The sequence below is a fragment of the Cyprinodon tularosa genome, unplaced genomic scaffold (assembly GCF_016077235.1).
Source record: "Cyprinodon tularosa strain WSP-4 unplaced genomic scaffold, ASM1607723v1 ctg134, whole genome shotgun sequence".
NCBI classification, from domain to species: domain Eukaryota; kingdom Metazoa; phylum Chordata; class Actinopteri; order Cyprinodontiformes; family Cyprinodontidae; genus Cyprinodon; species Cyprinodon tularosa.
Genome location: NW_024038158.1, coordinates 1,541,360 through 1,560,193, shown reverse-complemented (window position 1 = coordinate 1,560,193; position 18,834 = coordinate 1,541,360). Strand labels below are relative to the sequence as shown.

At 37.7% G+C, this 18,834-nt stretch overlaps 1 protein-coding gene across 1 annotated transcript in view; it reads right to left on the bottom strand.

Moving 5' to 3' along the window:
* Positions 1 to 9,216, bottom strand: part of LOC119778499 (protein FAM124A) — a 43,066-nt gene extending 33,850 nt beyond the window's left edge. The window contains exons 1-2 of the mRNA XM_038277755.1: positions 8,992 to 9,216; positions 557 to 588 (exon numbers count right to left, since the gene is read on the bottom strand). Of these exons, the coding sequence (XP_038133683.1) occupies positions 557 to 588; positions 8,992 to 9,047 (88 nt within the window). The 5' untranslated portion in view covers positions 9,048 to 9,216. The remainder of the gene's footprint in view (positions 1 to 556; positions 589 to 8,991) is intronic.
* Positions 9,217 to 18,834: the final 9,618 nt, after the last annotated feature.

Here is an 18,834-nt window from a genome sequence, read left to right as displayed (position 1 = left end):
TCAAATTGTCTTACTTATTTTGCTTAAATCAAGGAAAAATTCTTTTTTTTTAATAGACTTACATTTTTGCAGTATAGGCACCATTCTCCCTACAACCCTTCAAGGGTATCTGGATATAAATAGATTTGTATACACTCTCAGTTTGTATATATATATATATATATATATATATATATATATATATATTTTTTTTTTTTTTTTTTTTTTACTACATGCAAGCTATAAATTTCACAAACGTTTTTCCATTTCTCTTAACTCTGTCCATGCTGTGGTTCCATTTTACCAAATGAAATAAAGTAAACAGTATGTTAGCACAACCAAAGCATCAGTATGATGCTGAATTCAAGCTGCTCGTTCATTCCACACAAAGACTCTTCTCCAAAATCTCCTATAAGTTTCCAGGACCACTGAACTTAACTAAAACTTACTCCCAACCATTCTTCTCATCTCAGAGAGGATTTATTTAGTCAGAACACATTACAGAGATGGAACCCGCGCCTCAGCTGTGGATTTGTGCGTGTTACTGTTTGCTCTGCTTCGTGTCGAGGTTACTTACTGCTCGTCGAGGACAGAGGGCTGTAATCAGATCTGCAGGGGGAAAAGACAAAAGAAAAAAAAATGAGAATAAATACAGAGAGATGATGCAGACATGAAGGGGAAAGGAGGAAGAGGAAGATGAGAAACAAAGAGAGGAGACAGAAGTTTATATTACGGTATGAAGTGCAGCCTCCATGAGGACCTGCCTCTATTTCAAATGAAACGCTGGCTTTTGGTTAAACTTTAGAGGAGCTCCAGCTGGACAGGTCACAAAAATGAACAGAGACATTGCAGCATGGTTTCTATCTGGAAGGATAAAACACTGGGACATTTTCTCAGATATCATCCTGCCGCACTCTGCACCGCCGGAGTGTTTCTGCATAATTTAGGTGAAAGCATATTTCTATTGCATTCCAATACGGGTGAAGAAGTTCAATTCCCACTATGTCACCAGCTGCTTAACTATCTGCAGAGTACATTAAAACATCTCCTCTTTAAAGTGACAAACATTTCTAATCAAGCTAATTATCCAGTTTCTGGGTTTTACTTGTTGAAGCTCAGCACGTTTTGCACACAGCAAATGATGTATCTTTGTGGTTGATCTCACTCTTTCAGGCACAGTTTTGTTTAGACTGTTTTATAAGCAGCTAAGCTGAAACTCATTCTAATGAGAGGAGATTGAACATATTTCAGATTCCTGGCAGTAAAAGAGGAACATGAGACATTTTACAGCTGGAAACATTTGGACATGACTGTTATTCTGATGAGGATTCATACAACGGATTCTACTCGTATAAAAAGAGCTAGCCAGATGTGTTGTCTAACCCTTAGAAAAATAAACTAAAAAACAATATAAAATGTCTCAGTAAGCAAATATAAAGAGATTCGGGCAAATTCTGCCTTCATTATTGACATTTATAGGTTTATAAAGATGTCATAATGAATTGGAGCAAATTAAAAAAACATGCAGTGTTATTTTACATTGAGTTTGAGAACAAGAAAAGAGCATTTAGGCTAAAATAATAATAATCTAAATCTATCAATCTGTGTAAACTCTCTTAATTTTTATTTATTTATATATTTTGATTGAACTTTCTTTTCTAATACGACCTTGTAAATCAGATCTTAGTCTCAATGTTTTCGGTTTGTTTCTTTGTTTTATCCGGTTAAATAAAGGAAATGAAAAAAAGGAAAAATAAAGAGTTCCGACCAATTTGATAATAGTTAGAAAATTACCCTGGTTCTCAATATAAAACATTAAACTATTTCTGAGGTGATAAGCACAGTAACTCATAAACTAGAGTCCTTATCTTTACCAGCATTTGATGATAACTGATCTAATGAAACATAGAACCTTTAATTGCACCATAGTAAGTCTGTTTATACCCCTTTAAACATCTTCCATACTTTCATGTAATGTTAGGATAATTATCACTGATGATGTGTGAGTTTAATACACCTTAATATTAGCTGCTGTTTTTTCCCAGTAGTTTATCTAATTAGGACAGTACCTCAGTCCGGCTATACACAGTTATAATCTTCATTCTGCACGTGGCAAAGATTGTAATGTTTTGATAAGGCTGGAGCCATGGATGTTTTCACATCTGCAAACGTGTATAATGTAATAATGTGATGATGCGGCATACTGAAGTATAAAGGGCGGATCGTACTTCTGCAACCGCACACATCAAATGTCGCTTGCGTCTGGTCGTGAACCAGTTTTGCTGGTAGGCTTCTGCACCGTCGGTCTGGAATTTCTAGGGACGCACAGCAGTTTCCCGACAAAGCGTAAAGGCCTGGTTATACTCCTGCAGCAGTGTGTCGCAGTGAGCTTGACGCAGAAATTTTTGATTTATGCTCGATTTTTAGCGTGGTCTGCGCTATACGCTGTGGGTCTAGATACGGCCGAGGCGATGAGGAAGTGGGGCGAGTTTAGTCCGACAACGGAGGGACATGACTGCGAAAAAGAGCGGAGATCCAGGTGGAAAAAGGTTCCCAGCGTTCTCGCGCATCTTGATCTTCTAGCTGGTCCAACTTCACGAGTTGTGTTCTGCAATTTGGGTCATAAAAGCAAAACAAGGTGGCCTCCTGTCTGCGGCACTGTCTGCTGTCAGTCACAATTTGGGAGAGGTGCAGCGGAGTGCCAGCGGAAGGGGCGGGGACAGCTTTTTGTTCACTGCAACGCCTACGCAGAGGACCTGGTTTTGGAGCATAAATCAGCCTTAAGGGGGAGCCTATTCGAGAACTCGCGAGAACTTCAGCAGATGGTCACGAGAACTTCTTCGACAGCACCGGCGGGAGTGTTTGTTTTCCAAAACATCATGTCTGAGGCATCGTAGAAGTGGTTGTACTTCCGAACCTCCTTGTTCAACCTTTCGTCGCGGTTATCCATTGTTGCTATTACTCCTCGGTTTTTAAAAATGGCACACCCCGGCACCGAATCGAGAAGGACGACCACATATACAGCCGGAAAGGCATACCAAGGAACAATTACAGCTGCTTTTTGTCTGCACACTTCCACTTGAGGTTTGCGATCGTCCGATGCGTAGTCAGGATTTTTGAGGCACGCCATGGCGGTTGCAGAGTCTCTGCGCGGGGGGCTTGGTCGCGCACAGAGACAGATTTGACGGTTGCAGAGGCTATGCGTCAGAAGTATAAACTGGCCTTATAAAGTTTTGCTACCTGTTTGTCGTTGCCACTTCCCGAGAAGTGAGCCCAGTTGGTAAGCAGCTGCTTTCTGTAACCCTAAGCAACTTTTGTGATCTGAGTAAGATTAAAAAATCTGTTGTCATGTCTCATGGTTATTTATTACATATATGTTATTAAGTGTTATTTAAAGAGTTTGTCCCATGGGATCTCTTTTCAGGAAAACTGAACCGGATAGAGAAAGCTTCAAGGTGTAGACAGAGCTTTCCTTTAACAGTAAAGGCTGATTTATACTCAGAAACCAGGAAAATGGTTATTGTATTTTATTTTATTATTATATTGTATTTATTATTATATCTATTATATTTCATCATTATAAAAAAAGTTAGAACTGTCATTTTACTATTTTTCAAAGCTGCACTTTTAAAAAGATGAAATTGTCCAGTGGGCTGTTTTCAAACGAAATTTCTTTTTGTTTTACACTTGTGTAGACAAAATGACAAATAAAATCTGTCTTAAGTCTAAAGTCTTAAAGTGTAAAGGTCGTCTGCGTGTGTGTCGCAGTGAACGTAAATGTGCCATTGTGCAAATTGTAGGTGACCGCAGACAGTGCCGCAGACAGGAGGCCTCTGATTGGTCAAATCTACATCCGCTCTACACTATAAGTATTTCCTGGTTGGTGCCTTACCGCAGACAGGAGGCCGGCTTGTTTTGTTTTTATGACCGCCATTGTGGAAAACGACTTGGACTAGCTAGAAGAGCGAGGTACGCGAGAACGCTGGGACCCTTTTTCCACCTGGATCTCCGCTCTTTTTCGCTCTTATGTCCCTCCGTTGTCGCAAAAACTTGCCCCCACTTCCTTACCGCCTCGGCCGTAACTAGACCCACAGCTAGTTCGTGATATTCCACGTTGTGGCGTGGAATAACATAGAGCAGACCAGACTTGAAAATTGGTCATTGATCAAAAATATAAATAAATACAATATATCAGTGTTTTTCAACCCTGGTCCTCAAAGCACACTGCCCTGCATGTTTTAGATGTTTCCTCCCAGCTTTCACACACCTGTTATCAATTGATAGCAGATTATCAGGCTTTGCTGAACTGCAATCATCTGAATCAGGTGTGCTGAAGCTCAGAATACATCCAAAACAGGGTGGAAACAAATTAGAAAATTATAATATTATGAAATATACTGATATATATATTTTAGATGTGACAGATAAATATTTGATCTTTAATGACGAGTAAAGCTGTTTCGTTTTTTGTCGGATTGATGACGTATTTCCGCCCTAGGGCACAAACATCTTTGGCCATAGATTCTCATTAAAAGTTGTACATGCACAGTAACCCCCACCCCACCCCCATACACACACATACACACACCAGCCGTCACTGAGTTGGTATATAAACTTTTCCCATAAAAAATGTATAAATAATAAAAATCTTGAACAGTTAGCCTCCATTTAATAATGGGATCCAAATAATTAGGGTGGAATTAGTTTATTCTATCATATCCCATTTTAAAACCATCAAACTAAAACATGAAAAATTGTCAAAATAAAATGATGTAGGGATATGAATAGTCGCTTTGTGAGGTATTGCTGTAAAATTTAACTGGAGGAACTAACCAGTATTCTGGATTATGTAATTACAGGAACCATCTGTGAAACTTCAGCTTGAGCATATATACTCTCCAGCCTGGGAATATTAGTCCCAGAGGATTTAACTGACAGCCAGAGAATGCTGTCCCTCCTGTGTCTTCATCACTAAACTAATAAGGGCTCTGGAGCTGCAGGAAACAGAGGAGAGGGCCTGTTTCCTGCAGCAGGAGGTTTTCAGTCCACCTAATGAGAATTAGCACAGGAGAAAATGGATGAGAAGGACGTGGGAAAAGGAGGTAAGGCCTACAAGGTAAGAGAGATGGTGGGGTACCATAGAGGGGAAACCATAAGTCAAGCAGGCGTGGAAAAATTAAGAAATTCACAAAGCAGATATTTAACGACAGGAAGGACCCAGAGAAATGCACAAAGTTAAAAACTAGCCACTGCATGGAAAAAATATCCTTTTTTCCTATCATGACTCTTTGGAGCAAAGTTGGAGGTGGTCCTGTGAGCAGTTGATGGTTCCTTGGGGTGTGAGGACTTGGCAGCAGCTCCGGCTAACATCTCGCCTGCCGTTCCCAGACTGGAAGCGCTGCCTCACTTCATCCTCATCCAAAGATAATAAACAGAACGTGGAGCGCAGACAGGCAGAAGCCCAGCTATGCACATCAGACCTGAGCACAGGATGACCTAAAGAGGGTCAAAATGACGTGTCTGACCTCTGAAGAGACGAACAGGCTGAGGCGCCTCTGGTCCATATCGGTAGAAAAGAGATGAAGTGAAAAAGAAACGATAAAAGTCTTATCGTTTCACCACATGGGCTTAAAACCAGTGAATCATGAAATAGTGTGAAATGAGAAAAAAAATATTTGAAGCCCATTGAATGCAGGTGGTGGGTGACTGGAGGTCAGATGGTAGCAGAGACAGCAGGTGTGGGAGGTCGGATGGGAGGCTCAGCGGTTATCAGCTGCTTTTCTTCCTTTAGCATCAGCACTTTCCATTTATGTGGATCTGTGGTGAGCTCCATAAATCAGCCCTCTGACTAATATGAAGATGGATTCCAGTTCATTTCTAAAAAAGCACCAAGGTCCCATATATTAAAAAGAGTTTAATACAAGAACTGACTGGACAGATAAAGATAAGGATACAGAGACGATGATTTTTGCAAATATACTATGATATTTTGTCTTGATTTTGGTTCTGTTTGTGTTTTCTTTTTGATTTTTCATCAGTTTTATTTCCTTTTTGTGTTTTTTTAGTTGTTTCTGGTTGTATTTGAGTTGTATTGTATTGCACTTCTTGTTTACCCTCTGTTGCCCTCTTGTGTCAGTCTCCTTTCCCCTAGCTCCCTTCTAGTTTCCTCTGTCCACACCTGCTCCCACTCTGCTGATCAGACTAGGCTTTGTTCAATCTCCCTTCTCTTCAGTTACTGTTTGCTGGTTCCTCTTCGTTTCTTGGCTCCTCATGTGTGTTTTCCCAGGCGTCTTCTGGTTTCTGTTTTTTCTGTATTTGTTTTTGTGGACTTTTGCTACTCTTGCCCCTTGGATAATTAAATCTGCAAGAAACCACCTCAACTTCCATCTCTGCATTTGAGTCCTCTAAAAACCTCCTCACAACCTGACATATTTTCAAATTCACTTTTTTTGCATAATTATGGTTATTTTAACTTTTTAAATATAGTTTTTTTTTCTCTAAAAGGCTGCCAGCTTGTTAAAGATTATCAGAGAAAATACACTTCTAATTTGCAGCCCTGTCTCAATCATATTTTAACTTGAACAATCATTGATCATTGAATCTGGCAAGTTCTCTTTGCAAGATGAGAACTGAAAATATCCCAAATTCATAAAAAAAAAATCTTGCAGGTTCAGAAAATAACAATAGATAATTTAGAAGATAACAATAATGAAACTTAATTTAAGGAGAAATGTCAAACCGTTCTACTGTGTTTCATTTCAATAGTCTAAATTAAAGATTTAAAAGATAATTCTATTTTATCTGTCATTAAATGATCTAAAAATCAGCAGATTTTACATTGATTAGCAGGTGAACAGCTATAGTTGTCAAGGCAGGACAATAACTGTACTAAAGATTATTAATCTGATTATATTCATTTTGAAAACCAACTGTTTTGTTTTTTTATCCAACAAACATATACAATCTGACTGCTGCTTTAAATGTTAGCTGAATATTTCTGGGTAGCGTTTCTTCTTAACTCTCTATAACAGTAATCTATTTGGTAACGCCTGTTGTTTAATGCAATTTGAAATGCTGTAGTTGGGAAATAGATGGGAAGAAGTTGTCACAGTCAACATATTTTAATGAAGTGAAATGCAAAAAAACAAACAAAATTCAGCCAGAAGCAACAGAACCAGAACCTTATTGGGATAGATACCTGCAGACACATGTTCCTAAATGTATCTAACCTAACCTGATTGGTTCCTATAAAGGCTGTATAACATAATGTTTTTTTCCCTGGTTGTATCATTATTGTTCTGGTTATTTCCTGTATTTTTTTTTCTTTAATTTTTTACTTGCAAAATGCCCCGTAATTAAATTACAGTTGTCTTGATCTTGATACAGAATTGTGGTTTTTTTTTCATACTTGCCAAATAAATTACACTTTCTTTAATTATTTCTTCAATTATTGCATTTTTTTTAACATAGCGTAGTTTAATCCAAAAAAAAAAAAAAAGATAATTAAAAACAATCCACTGTAGTTTGAAGACGTTTCCCTTCCCATCCAGGAAGCTTTTTCCAATTCAAAATGTCAGGAATAGCGTTGAGTTTGAGGTTTTTTTGAAACAGACGAAGGGGTCCACCCATTTGGAATGAGGGTATTTTTTTGAAATGACTATGACCTTGATGACTCTTCATGAGCATAGTGCAGTTTTGTTTTTAAACCACCCTTTTTACTTTTACAAATAAAGCACCCTTTGTTTATAATAAACATATTGTTGTCTGTTTGACTTTTAACTGCATGGAGCATAAATATTTACAAGAAACAGACACAAAGTCAAATGTTGAATCATAAGTTCAGTGCATTTGAGGTCTTCCATCCAAAGCTTTGACCTCTGACCCCCTAAAGCCACTTGTGACCTAGATTACAGCTAATTAAAGTAAACAAACATCCTTAGAAAGCCAATTAATCAAGGACATAATGACATACACAGGTTCAACAACCCTTCTACTGATTTTAACCTATTTAGTTATTTTATAACAACGCAAAACAATTATTTTAAAGACAACAATGAATCTTCTGAGGATGCCTTTTTAACTGTTTTGTTTGATTACTGAAGGATAGTAAAATTCCTCTGCTTTTAAAATGTGTCTAAATATTACATATTTACATTTTTTTAAGACCGTTGTATGTAGAGGAAGTGGATCTTATGTGTACAATTTTCTCTGTGAAGATAATTCCTCCAATTTTAGCTCTACTCGCTGCAAGCATTATTTATTGCATTTCATTCTACTTAGTCAATTATATTGATTCATAGGCTAAGAAACTGTGTCTATATCTACAATGTTTTCACATTTTTTTCACTGAAAATGGAATTTAACCCCTTTTTACCAGATTTTTTGGAACTAATTGCATTTTATTATTATTAATATTATTCATGGTTAGGGACATAATTAATTAAAGAAGCATATTTGGGGTTTAAACTTGAGAAGAATGAAAAGGAATGCAAAAATATGCACATTTAATTAAAAGAATTATATATAGAGGTCTGTCTTTTCTAAAACAACAACAAAACTCTAATCTATACTATTCTATAACACAATCATATTAACAGATCATCACTAATATGAACATACCACAGGAGAAGGGGAGGCACATCTCTGCTTAACAGCTGAAATAAAGTAAATAACAATAACTTAACTTAAACTTTCTCCACTTTTAAAAATTATAACTGTCTTTTTAAATTATAATACTGACATATTCTCATATTGGAACTGTAATTATTATTTTGCACAAAATATGCTTTGATTCTGTAGCTGCCTTCCTTATTTGGATACAAAATAAAACATTTTTGCTCACTTTGATAATGCGCCACCTCCATCTGACCCACTCACACAAACAATTATTATTATTTTCAAATTCCTCCCTATATGGGTTTTTAAAGTTGTAAACAAGCCTATGTGTGACTCAAAATGTAAACACAGTATGATTTGAGTCAGAAGGGTTAGAAATGCTGCTTTTAAACTCACCCCCCTGTCTCTGCTCCTGAATCCACGCAATCATCTTCTGGGAAGGTTTTCTCCATTTCAAACTGTTCTTTGAAATGCAGATAACTGCATTGTTTCCAGCAGCTTTTATCAATAAAACGAAGAGCTCAAAAAACAGCAACACAGCTATCGTTACAGGCAGACTGTAAATCTGTAAGTGAGCTGCGGGTTTTTTACTGGATGGAGCAACAGGCGGCTGCTGCTTCTATGGTGCATTCTAGCGCTGTTGGAAATCTCGCTACTCCAACAGGAAAACAAGTTTTTAGTAGTTTAAAAAGACAGTTTTTGGAGGAATATTTGTGTAATGTGTTATATTGATAAACAAACAAACGATAGAATTAAATTATTTATTTGTCTTATTTTTTTTTCTTTCCGAGACAGAAGTTGTAAATAAAATGCTAGTGAATGAATTATACCAGATGACTTTAACAGGAGATCTGCGACCTCTAGTGGGTCTACGGAGTTACTGCATGGGGGCCTGCGAAAGTTTTGGTTGATTAGACTTTTTTATATATATTTCTCCCTGCAATTCTTTCCACTAATTGAAATGTCTTTAAATCCAAATTAACATTAATTCAAAACACTGTAGTAAACAGATAAATTTAGGCAGAAGACGTCTTTCAGTCATCAATGCACACATTCAGCGACACACAGGAGCTTTTTCAAGCTGGGCACCGTTTCATTCACAACACCTGTCCCATCAACCAGGAATCAGAATCAGAAATACTTTAATAATCCAAGGGAGAAATTACTTTCATTACATGACTCCATCTGTAATAGAGTGACTATAGGATCAGTTTGATATAACACAATTTCATACTATATATAATCAGGGGCCCATCAGTTTGGGGGTCCTTGGCCTAGAAAGCATTAAAGACCCCTGAATTATACTTTAAGTAGTGATTAAGCATAACAGGTAACTGAAATTGTCATATACTCTTTTTGTTGCGTATATGTGAAAACTGCTACTGGGATGTGCTGTTGAAGGAGTTCTGCTAGCATGTCTCCTGTCAACAAAAAAAGCTACTGTATCTCTTTAATACAAAAATACTCTCAACAAGACTTGTGGATTTTTATTTAATATTTTCATTCAGCATTTAAAATACATCTGCCTTTTATTTATCTGCTGAAGTTGATCACAGGAATTACAGTAATTCTGTCAGGGTTTGGTTGTGGTTTGAGGACCCAAATGCAGAGGCAGGACGCAGAGGTGAGCTTTAGTAAACAAACGCCTGAGGCCGGAATCCAAAAATCCAACAAGAAAAAAGTAAAACAAACAAGGAACCATGGAGATTTGAAGAGAAAACAATCATGACAAGGTAAGACACAGAAAGACGGTGTTGGACGACGTTAGACGAGGAACCAGCACTGAGGAACTGTACACGCCCGGAGAGTATTTATGTGAGACTGAACAAAGAGAGGACTAACGAGCAGATTGGGAGCAGGTGTTAAGATAGCAGTCAAAGGAGCTAGGGAAAATAAGACGTCACAACGAGGAAGACTCAGGGAGATGGAGTCAGAGGAAGTTTGACAAAGTTAGACAGTGTTTGACGAGGAGCCAGCAGGGGAACTGAAAAAAGAGAGGGCTTTTAAAGGAGACAGAGACAAAGAGGGGGCTAATGAGGAAACTGGGAGCAGGTGTGCACATAACAAGAGGGAAAGAGCTAGGGAAGAAGGAGAACACAAGAGGGCAGCAGAGAGCAACAAATAGAAACCTGGAAGACTGGAAATAACAACACAATGTTAAATTACTAGGATTATAAAAAATGGAGAAAAGAAAACTAAACACTCAAAAGAAAACATAACAGAACCCAGACTAGGACAGTAACCGGAATAAACCAAAGAACACAGCAAAATAAAAATAAAACCACTAACACTAGAAAACAAGGAGTAAAGCAAGACTGAATACTATAACAGAAACAGAAACCTGACACTCTGCACATTTAGAGTAAAGCTTTGCAATTAAAACAAACATATTAAATCATCTTGTATGCTCCTGTCTGAGTCTGTTCCAGAAGAAAGTGGAGGCATTCAGAGTGACATCTTTAATTTAATGTGGCAAAAAAAAAACAACAACAACTGTTTCCTGTGATAATAGCAGGATTTAACTTCAGTGTCTCTTCTTCTTAGATTTACAAAACAGTGAGAGAAATTAATTTATTTTCTTACTGACATTTAAAAGCTGAGCGAAGAAAACCTGCCAGTGTTGTTAAAACTCTTCCATACCATATATATATATATATATATATATATATATATATATATATATATATATATATATATATATATATTCTCTACAGTGGGAAAAATCTAATCTGGAGCCAAAATTTTTAACTAGGATCATTCTAAACTGCTTTTTTTGAATGACCGTTGTTTGTTCTCTACTCCCAAAGTCAACATCTCTTCATCCATTCATGCAATAAGAAGTTTCCTTTGACTGGATTTGATTTAACTTTAAGTCCCTCGGTATAAAATAAATATTTTGATGGAGATGGGAAATCTGCTTCCTGGTTGGTGAATAACCAATAGTTTGCATCCAATCAATTAAATAAACGGTGTTAGTTTTTTTTAAGAATTATGCTCTAATTTGTAGTTACCGATCTGTTGCTTCTATATATTTTAATTTGACGAACTGGAATTTCTCGACGTTCCTTTCCCTGTTTGGTGCGATTGCAATGCGGATCTTAACCTGCCCGGACCAGAGCGGAGCAAAAAAAAGCTCGGCTCCGTATTTTGTCGGTGAAGGACGGAGAGGACATACATGGACGGAGACGTGCTGGAGGAGTAGCCGTGGATGTGGAACAGCTCTCATTAATTTACATGAAAAACAAGCTCTCCGCACGATGTTTGTCAGCGGGGCGGAGCGCTGACGGAGTATGTGGAATTTCGGGGTTACCTTGCCGCAGCTGCAACGGACCATCTGTGTCACCTGGCAACGCCGCCCATTTAGAATGTAAGTGGGCGGGGACTCCACCAATCTAAGAATTTTCCGTTGATGATGTCATAACAGCCCAGTTGTGATTTCACAGCGGTTCTAACAAGAGCTGGTGCCTGACGCAGGAAACTTTTTAGAAAATTTTTTTAGAGATTAATTTTAAGTCTTCAAAATGTCCAAGGTATGCCCAGAATCCCCTGCTGTGAATCTCCAAAAATCAGCTAATTTTCGGAGATTATGTGAATTATTAAACTTTTTTTCAAAATCTGAAACAAGGAAATACTGCCTTATGGATTATCTGGAGGAAGGAGGACAAGCACAAATTTTCAAAGGTAGAAACCAAGAAACTGGAGAGATTGTTGCAATAAAAAGACCAACAGATTTCCTGGGAATTTGTATAAATAAGGAAAAAAAGGTCTTACGGAAAATTAAAGTGCTTGGATCGGACAACTACAACATAGTCAAGTTTTATGGCAATTTTTTCTATGGAAGAAAACAATGCCTTGTGTTTGAAAAGCTGGATATCGATTTAGACAGGTTTGTAAAAGACATTGTAGGTGAAGGACTACATTTGAGTGATATTCGTGTTATTGCTGAACAGGTTCTAGTTGCTTTAAATTTTCTACATAGCAATGGAATGGCGCATAGAGATCTAAAGCCTAACAACATAATGCTGGTAGACCGCTCGTCACTAAAAGTAAAATTAATAGATATGGGTTTAACTGACGAGATTAAAAAAATAAACAATTTTAGGTGTAATCCTCTGTGTTACTTAGCTCCAGAGGAAATTTTGCTTATGAAGCTAGATGCAAGTGTGGATATGTGGTGTCTAGCTGTCAGTTTGATCTTTCTCTACACTGGAGACAGGCTGTTCGTTTATAGCAGCCCGGAAGAAACAATCGCAGCAATTGTTAAAATGTTGGGTGAACCACATTGTAGTTACGATTGTCCCCCTGCTTTTAAAAAGAAATTCAGGAGTTATGATCCAAAGTTGAAACTGAAGTCATTGGATGACCTGCTGAAAATCCGACCACCAACACAAGACCCCATTGAAAGGGAGGATTTACTAAGGTTCATTGATCTTCTAAAACAAATGCTAGTTACTACACCGCAGGAACGTATTACACCAGCAGCCGCCCTTAAACACAGCTTTATTACAATGGACCATTTGCCTGTCATTATCGGCAACATTTCTTATGTTTTTGGGGCCTATGAGGCGATGTTTACTCACAAATCTTTGACGGCAGAAAGGTTGGGACCCAAATTATTATATCCCGAAGCATTTATAAGTCAAACTCAAAGCTCCTCTTCTGACAGTTACAGTGTCACTTCAGTGGACTGTGACCCACCCAAAGGTAATTTCTTTCATGCTAAGACTGAAAAAGTCCCAGAAAGCTTGCCAGTGTCAACATTTAGTATCTCTGACCAGAAACAAGCATCGCCACCCAGTTCCAGATGTATGGTAGTAGACAAACAATGCAATACTGAGGAATCTGAAGTATCTGAAGACATCAAATCGTCAGTTCAAGATATCAACACATCAAAAACATTTGATGATCCCTCACATCTAGTTACAGTTAAAACCAAACACACTTTTTGGAGGAGAATAAGGAATTTTTTCTCCAACCTAAACTGTTGTCGCCCTCGTTCCCCAGAAAACAGCCTTACTTGAAATTTAATGGAGTCAATGGATTAACTTAAATCCATACCCCCTCTCTTCTTTCTTCTCTTTTCCTCCCTTCACTTCCTAATCCCTTCCTCTCTTCATTCCTTCATCTCTTCCTCCCTTCATGTCCTAATCCCTTACCGCCTTCATCCCCTCATCCCTTCCCCCTTCACCCCTAATAACTTCCTCCCTCATCTCTTCCTCCCTTCACCCCTAATCCCTTCCTTTTGCCCTATCCCTGTCCATGTATGGGTTTTCTCTGGGTACTCCAGTTTTCTTCCCACCTAAAAAAAAAAATATGTTTTTTTACATTTAGATCAAAAATTTCATTGAACATGTGCTCCCGCTTTTCTGGTCTGTATGCAAAATACTGATAAACAAAAACAACAAAAAAAGACTTATTTATTATAAATTTTATTTCTCTTAACTACATTTAACAGAAATGCTAAATTAGTAGTACTTTTGTGAATCTAATCTAAAATATTAAGATGGATGATGACTTGGAATATGTATTCCAGGTATATCCATATATAAGAAAGAAATGTCTACGTTATCTTGCATTTCAGAATTCAAAAGCTGCACTTTACATTCAATAAATAAGGACACTACAAAACTTCAATGCAAGAGAAGTTACATAAACCTGCATTTGGATGGATGTTTCTTTCAATTCCAATTCCTTGATTATGTCTTGCATTGATACATCGGCTCATATTGTTAAGAGATCAGGCAACAGTTATATAGGAGATTAGTCTCAGTTTATTGATCATCCAGTCATTAAACCTTTAAACTCATATTTAGTTTTTCCCTATCCCTGTCCATGTGTGGGTTTTCCCTGGGTACTCAAGTTTCCAGCAGTTTCCAGCAATTGAAAAAGACAAAAATTAAATCAAAAACATTGTATTGTAAGCAAGATAGTGAGAAACAAAAACAAAGACTTCATTTATGCTAAATTTAACACAGATACTAAATTAGTAGAAGTTTTGTGAATCTATTCGAATCTATAAAATATTGAGATGGATTATGGGATAATAATTACTTTTGCACGATACCGATACCAGTATCGGGCAGACCCCCAAACCAGCACTAAAATGGTGGCATCGGTATTGGCGAGTACCAACAAATAAGGAACCGATACCATTTTGAGAGCCAAAATTTTAACTAGGATCATTCTAAACTGCTTTTTTTGAATGAACGTTGTTTGTTCTCTACTCCCAAAGTCAACATCTCTTCATCCATTCATGCAATAATAAGTTACTTTTGACTGGATTTGATTTAACTTTAAGTGCCTCGGTATAAAATAAATATTTTGATGGAGATGAGAAATCTGCTTCCTGGTTGGTGAATAACCAATAGTTTGGATCCAATCATTTAAATAAACGGTGTTAGTTTTTTTGGAATATATAAGAATTATGCTCTAATTTGTAGTTACCGATCTGTTGCTTCTATATATTTTAATTTGACAAACTGGAATTTCTCGATGTCATTTTCCCTGTTTGGTGCGATTGCAATGCGGATCTTAACCTGCCTGGACTGGAGCGGAGCAAAAAATAGCTCGGCTCCGTATTTTGTGGGTGAAGGTACGTGGACGAAGACGTGCTGGAGGAGTAGCCGTGGATGTGTAACAGCTCTCATTAATTTACATGAAAAACAAGCTCTCTGCACGATGTTTGTCAGCGGGGCGGAGCGCTGACGGAGTATGTGGAATTTCGGGGTTACCTTCACCCATGCCGCAGCTGCAACGGCCCATCTGTGTCACCTGGCAACGCTGCCCATAGATATCCATAATATCTATGGGCGGATATTATGGATATCTATGACTCCGCCCACTTAGAATCTAAGTGGGCGGGGACTCCACTAATCTAAGAATTTTACATTGATGATGTCATAACAGCCCAGTTGTGATTTCACAGCGGTTCTAACAAGAGCTGGTGCCCTACGCAGGAAACTTTTTAGAAAAATTTTTTAGAGATTCATTTTAAGTCTTCAAAATGTCCAAGGTATGCCCAGAATCCCCTGCTGTGAATCTCCAAAAATCAGCTAATTTTCGGAGATTATGTGAATTATTAAACTTTTTTTCAAAATCCGAAACAAGGAAATACTGCCTTATGGATTATCTGGAGGAAGGGGGACAAGCAAAAATTTTCAAAGGTAGGAACCAAGAAACTGGAGAGATTGTTGCAATAAAAAGACCAACAGATTTCCTGGGAATTTATATAAATATGGAAAAAAAGGTCTTACGGAAAATTAAAGCGCTTGGATCGGACAACTACAACATAGTCAAGTTTTATGGCAATTTTTTCTATGGAAGAAAACAATGCCTTGTGTTTGAAAAGCTGGATATCGATTTAGACAGGTTTGTAGAAGACATTGTAGGTAAAGGACTACATTTGAGTGATATTCGTGTTATTGCTGAACAGGTTCTAGTTGCTTTAAATTTTCTACATAGCAATGGAATGGCGCATAGAGATCTAAAGCCTAACAACATAATGCTGGTAGACCGCTCGTCACTAAAAGTAAAATTAATAGATATGGGTTTCGCTGAAGAGATTAAAAAAATTACAAATTTTAGGTGTCAGCCTCTGTGTTACTTAGCTCCAGAGGAAATTTTGCTTATGAAGCTAGATGCAAGTGTGGATATGTGGTGTCTAGCCCTCACTTTGATCTTTCTCTACACTGGAGACGAGCTGTTTGTTTATAGCAGCCCGGAAGAAACAATAGCAGCAATTGTTAAAATGTTGGGTGAACCACATTGTAGTTACTATTGTCCCCCTTCTTTTAAAAAGAAATTCAGGAGTTATGATCCAAAGTTGAAGCTGAAGTCATTGGATGACCTGCTGAAAATCCGACCACCAACACAAGACCCCATTGAAAGGGAGGATTTACTAAGTTTCATTGATCTTCTAAAACAAATGCTAGTTACTACACCGCAGGAACGTATTACACCAGCAGCCGCCCTTAAACACAGCTTTATTACAATGGACCATTTGCCTGTCATTATCGGCAACATTTCTTATGTTTTTGGGGCCTATGAGGCGATGTTTACTCACAAATCTTTGACGGCAGAAAGGTTGGGACCCAAATTATTATATCCCGAAGCATTTATAAGTCAAACTCAAAGCTCCTCTTCTGACAGTTACAGTGTCACTTCAGTGGACTGTGACCCACCCAAAGGTAATTTCTTTCATGCTAAGACTGAAAAAGTCCCAGAAAGCTTGCCAGTGTCAACATTTAGTATCTCTGACCAGAAACAAGCATCGCCACCCAGTTCCAGATGTATGGTAGTAGACAAACAATGCAATACTGAGGAATCTGAAGTATCTGAAGACATCAAATCGTCAGTTCAAGATATCAACACATCAAAAACATTTGATGATCCCTCACATCTAGTTACAGTTAAAACCAAACATACTTTTTGGAGGAGAATAAGGAATTTTTTCTCCAACCTAAACTTTTGTCGCCCTCGTTCCCCAGAAAACAGCCTTACTTGAAATTTAATGGAGTCAATGGATTAACTTAAATCCATACCCCCTCTCTTCTTTCTTCTCTTTTCCTCCCTTCACTTCCTAATCCCTTCCTCTCTTCATTCCTTCATCTCTTCCTCCCTTAATGTCCTAATCCCTTACCGCCTTCATCCCCTCATCCCTTCCCCCTTCACCCCTAATAACTTCCTCCCTCATCTCTTCCTCCCTTCACCCCTAATCCCTTCCTTTTGCCCTATCCCTGTCCATGTATGGGTTTTCTCTGGGTACTCCAGTTTTCTTCCCACCTAAAAAAAAAAAATATGTTTTTTTTAAATTTAGATCAAAAATTTCATTGAACATGTGTTCCCGCTTTTCTGGTCTGTATGCAAAATACTGATAAACAAAAACAACAAAAAAAGACTTATTTATTATAAATTTTATTTCTCTTAACTACATTTAACAGAAATGCTAAATTAGTAGTACTTTTGTGAATCTAATCTAAAATATTAAGATGGATGATGACTTGGAATATGTACCTCAGGTATATCCATATATAAGAAAGAAATGTCTACGTTATCTTGCATTTCAGAATTCAAAAACTGCACTTTACATTCAATAAATAAGGATACTACAAAACTTCAATGCAAGAGAAGTTACATAAACCTGCATTTGGATGGATGTTTCTTTCAATTCCAATTCCTTGATTATGTCTTGCATTGATACATCGGCTCATATTGTTAAGAGATCAGGCAACAGTTATATAGGAGATTAGTCTCAGTTTATTGATCATCCAGTCATTAAACCTTTAAACTCATATTTAGTTTTTCCCTATCCCTGTCCATGTGTGGGTTTTCCCTGGGTACTCAAGTTTCCAGCAGTTTCCAGCAATTGAAAAAGACAAAAATTAAATCAAAAACATTGTATTGTACGCAAGATAGTGAGAAACAAAAACAAAGACTTCATTTATGCTAAATTTAACACAGATACTAAATTAGTAGAAGTTTTGTGAATCTAATCGAATCTATAAAATATTGAGATGGATTATGGGATAATAATTAGTTTTGCACCGATACCGATACCAGTATCGGGCAGACCCCCAAACCAGCACTAAAATGGTGGCATCGGTATCGGCGAGTACCAACAAATAAGGAACCGATACCATTTTGAGAGCCAAAATTTTATTCAACTCTTGTCACCCATTCCAGGTAGGCAATAAAAAGTTCTACTGGATTCACTTTGTATTAGTCTTTTTCCTGCTTCACAAAGGTAGGCAGCAGCTTGACAAAGCCATGATGAAAATTATTTTACATCTAAGTTGTTTGTCTTTACACTAATAATAATGTTAGGGTTATTCTTTTATACATCATGTGCATTGTTATTTTGTTAGTCAGATTAGACAGAGTAGAAGGCCTTCCTTCACATTGTGGATGTCACGGTGTGTACGGAGGTCATCTAATTGGGACAGCCTTCGTGTCTTTAAGAATACACAGGATATGGGCACATCTTGGATAGGATAGGAGATCTGATAGGAGAACTATCCCTGAAGCATAGAGGCAAGCTGCATGGAGTTCAAGACATGGATGGCGTGTCAGTTTCTGATAAGGACAGCTAAGCATCCACATGATGCAACACAGACTCAGAAGGTATAAGAAGCAGGAGATGACGTTGTTCGAGGCTCAAACTTTGCCGGACGCTCGCGGACGTGATTTTTGAGACCACAGCTGTGCAAGCTCTAAGCATTTTTCTCTGTCCTGTAACGACCT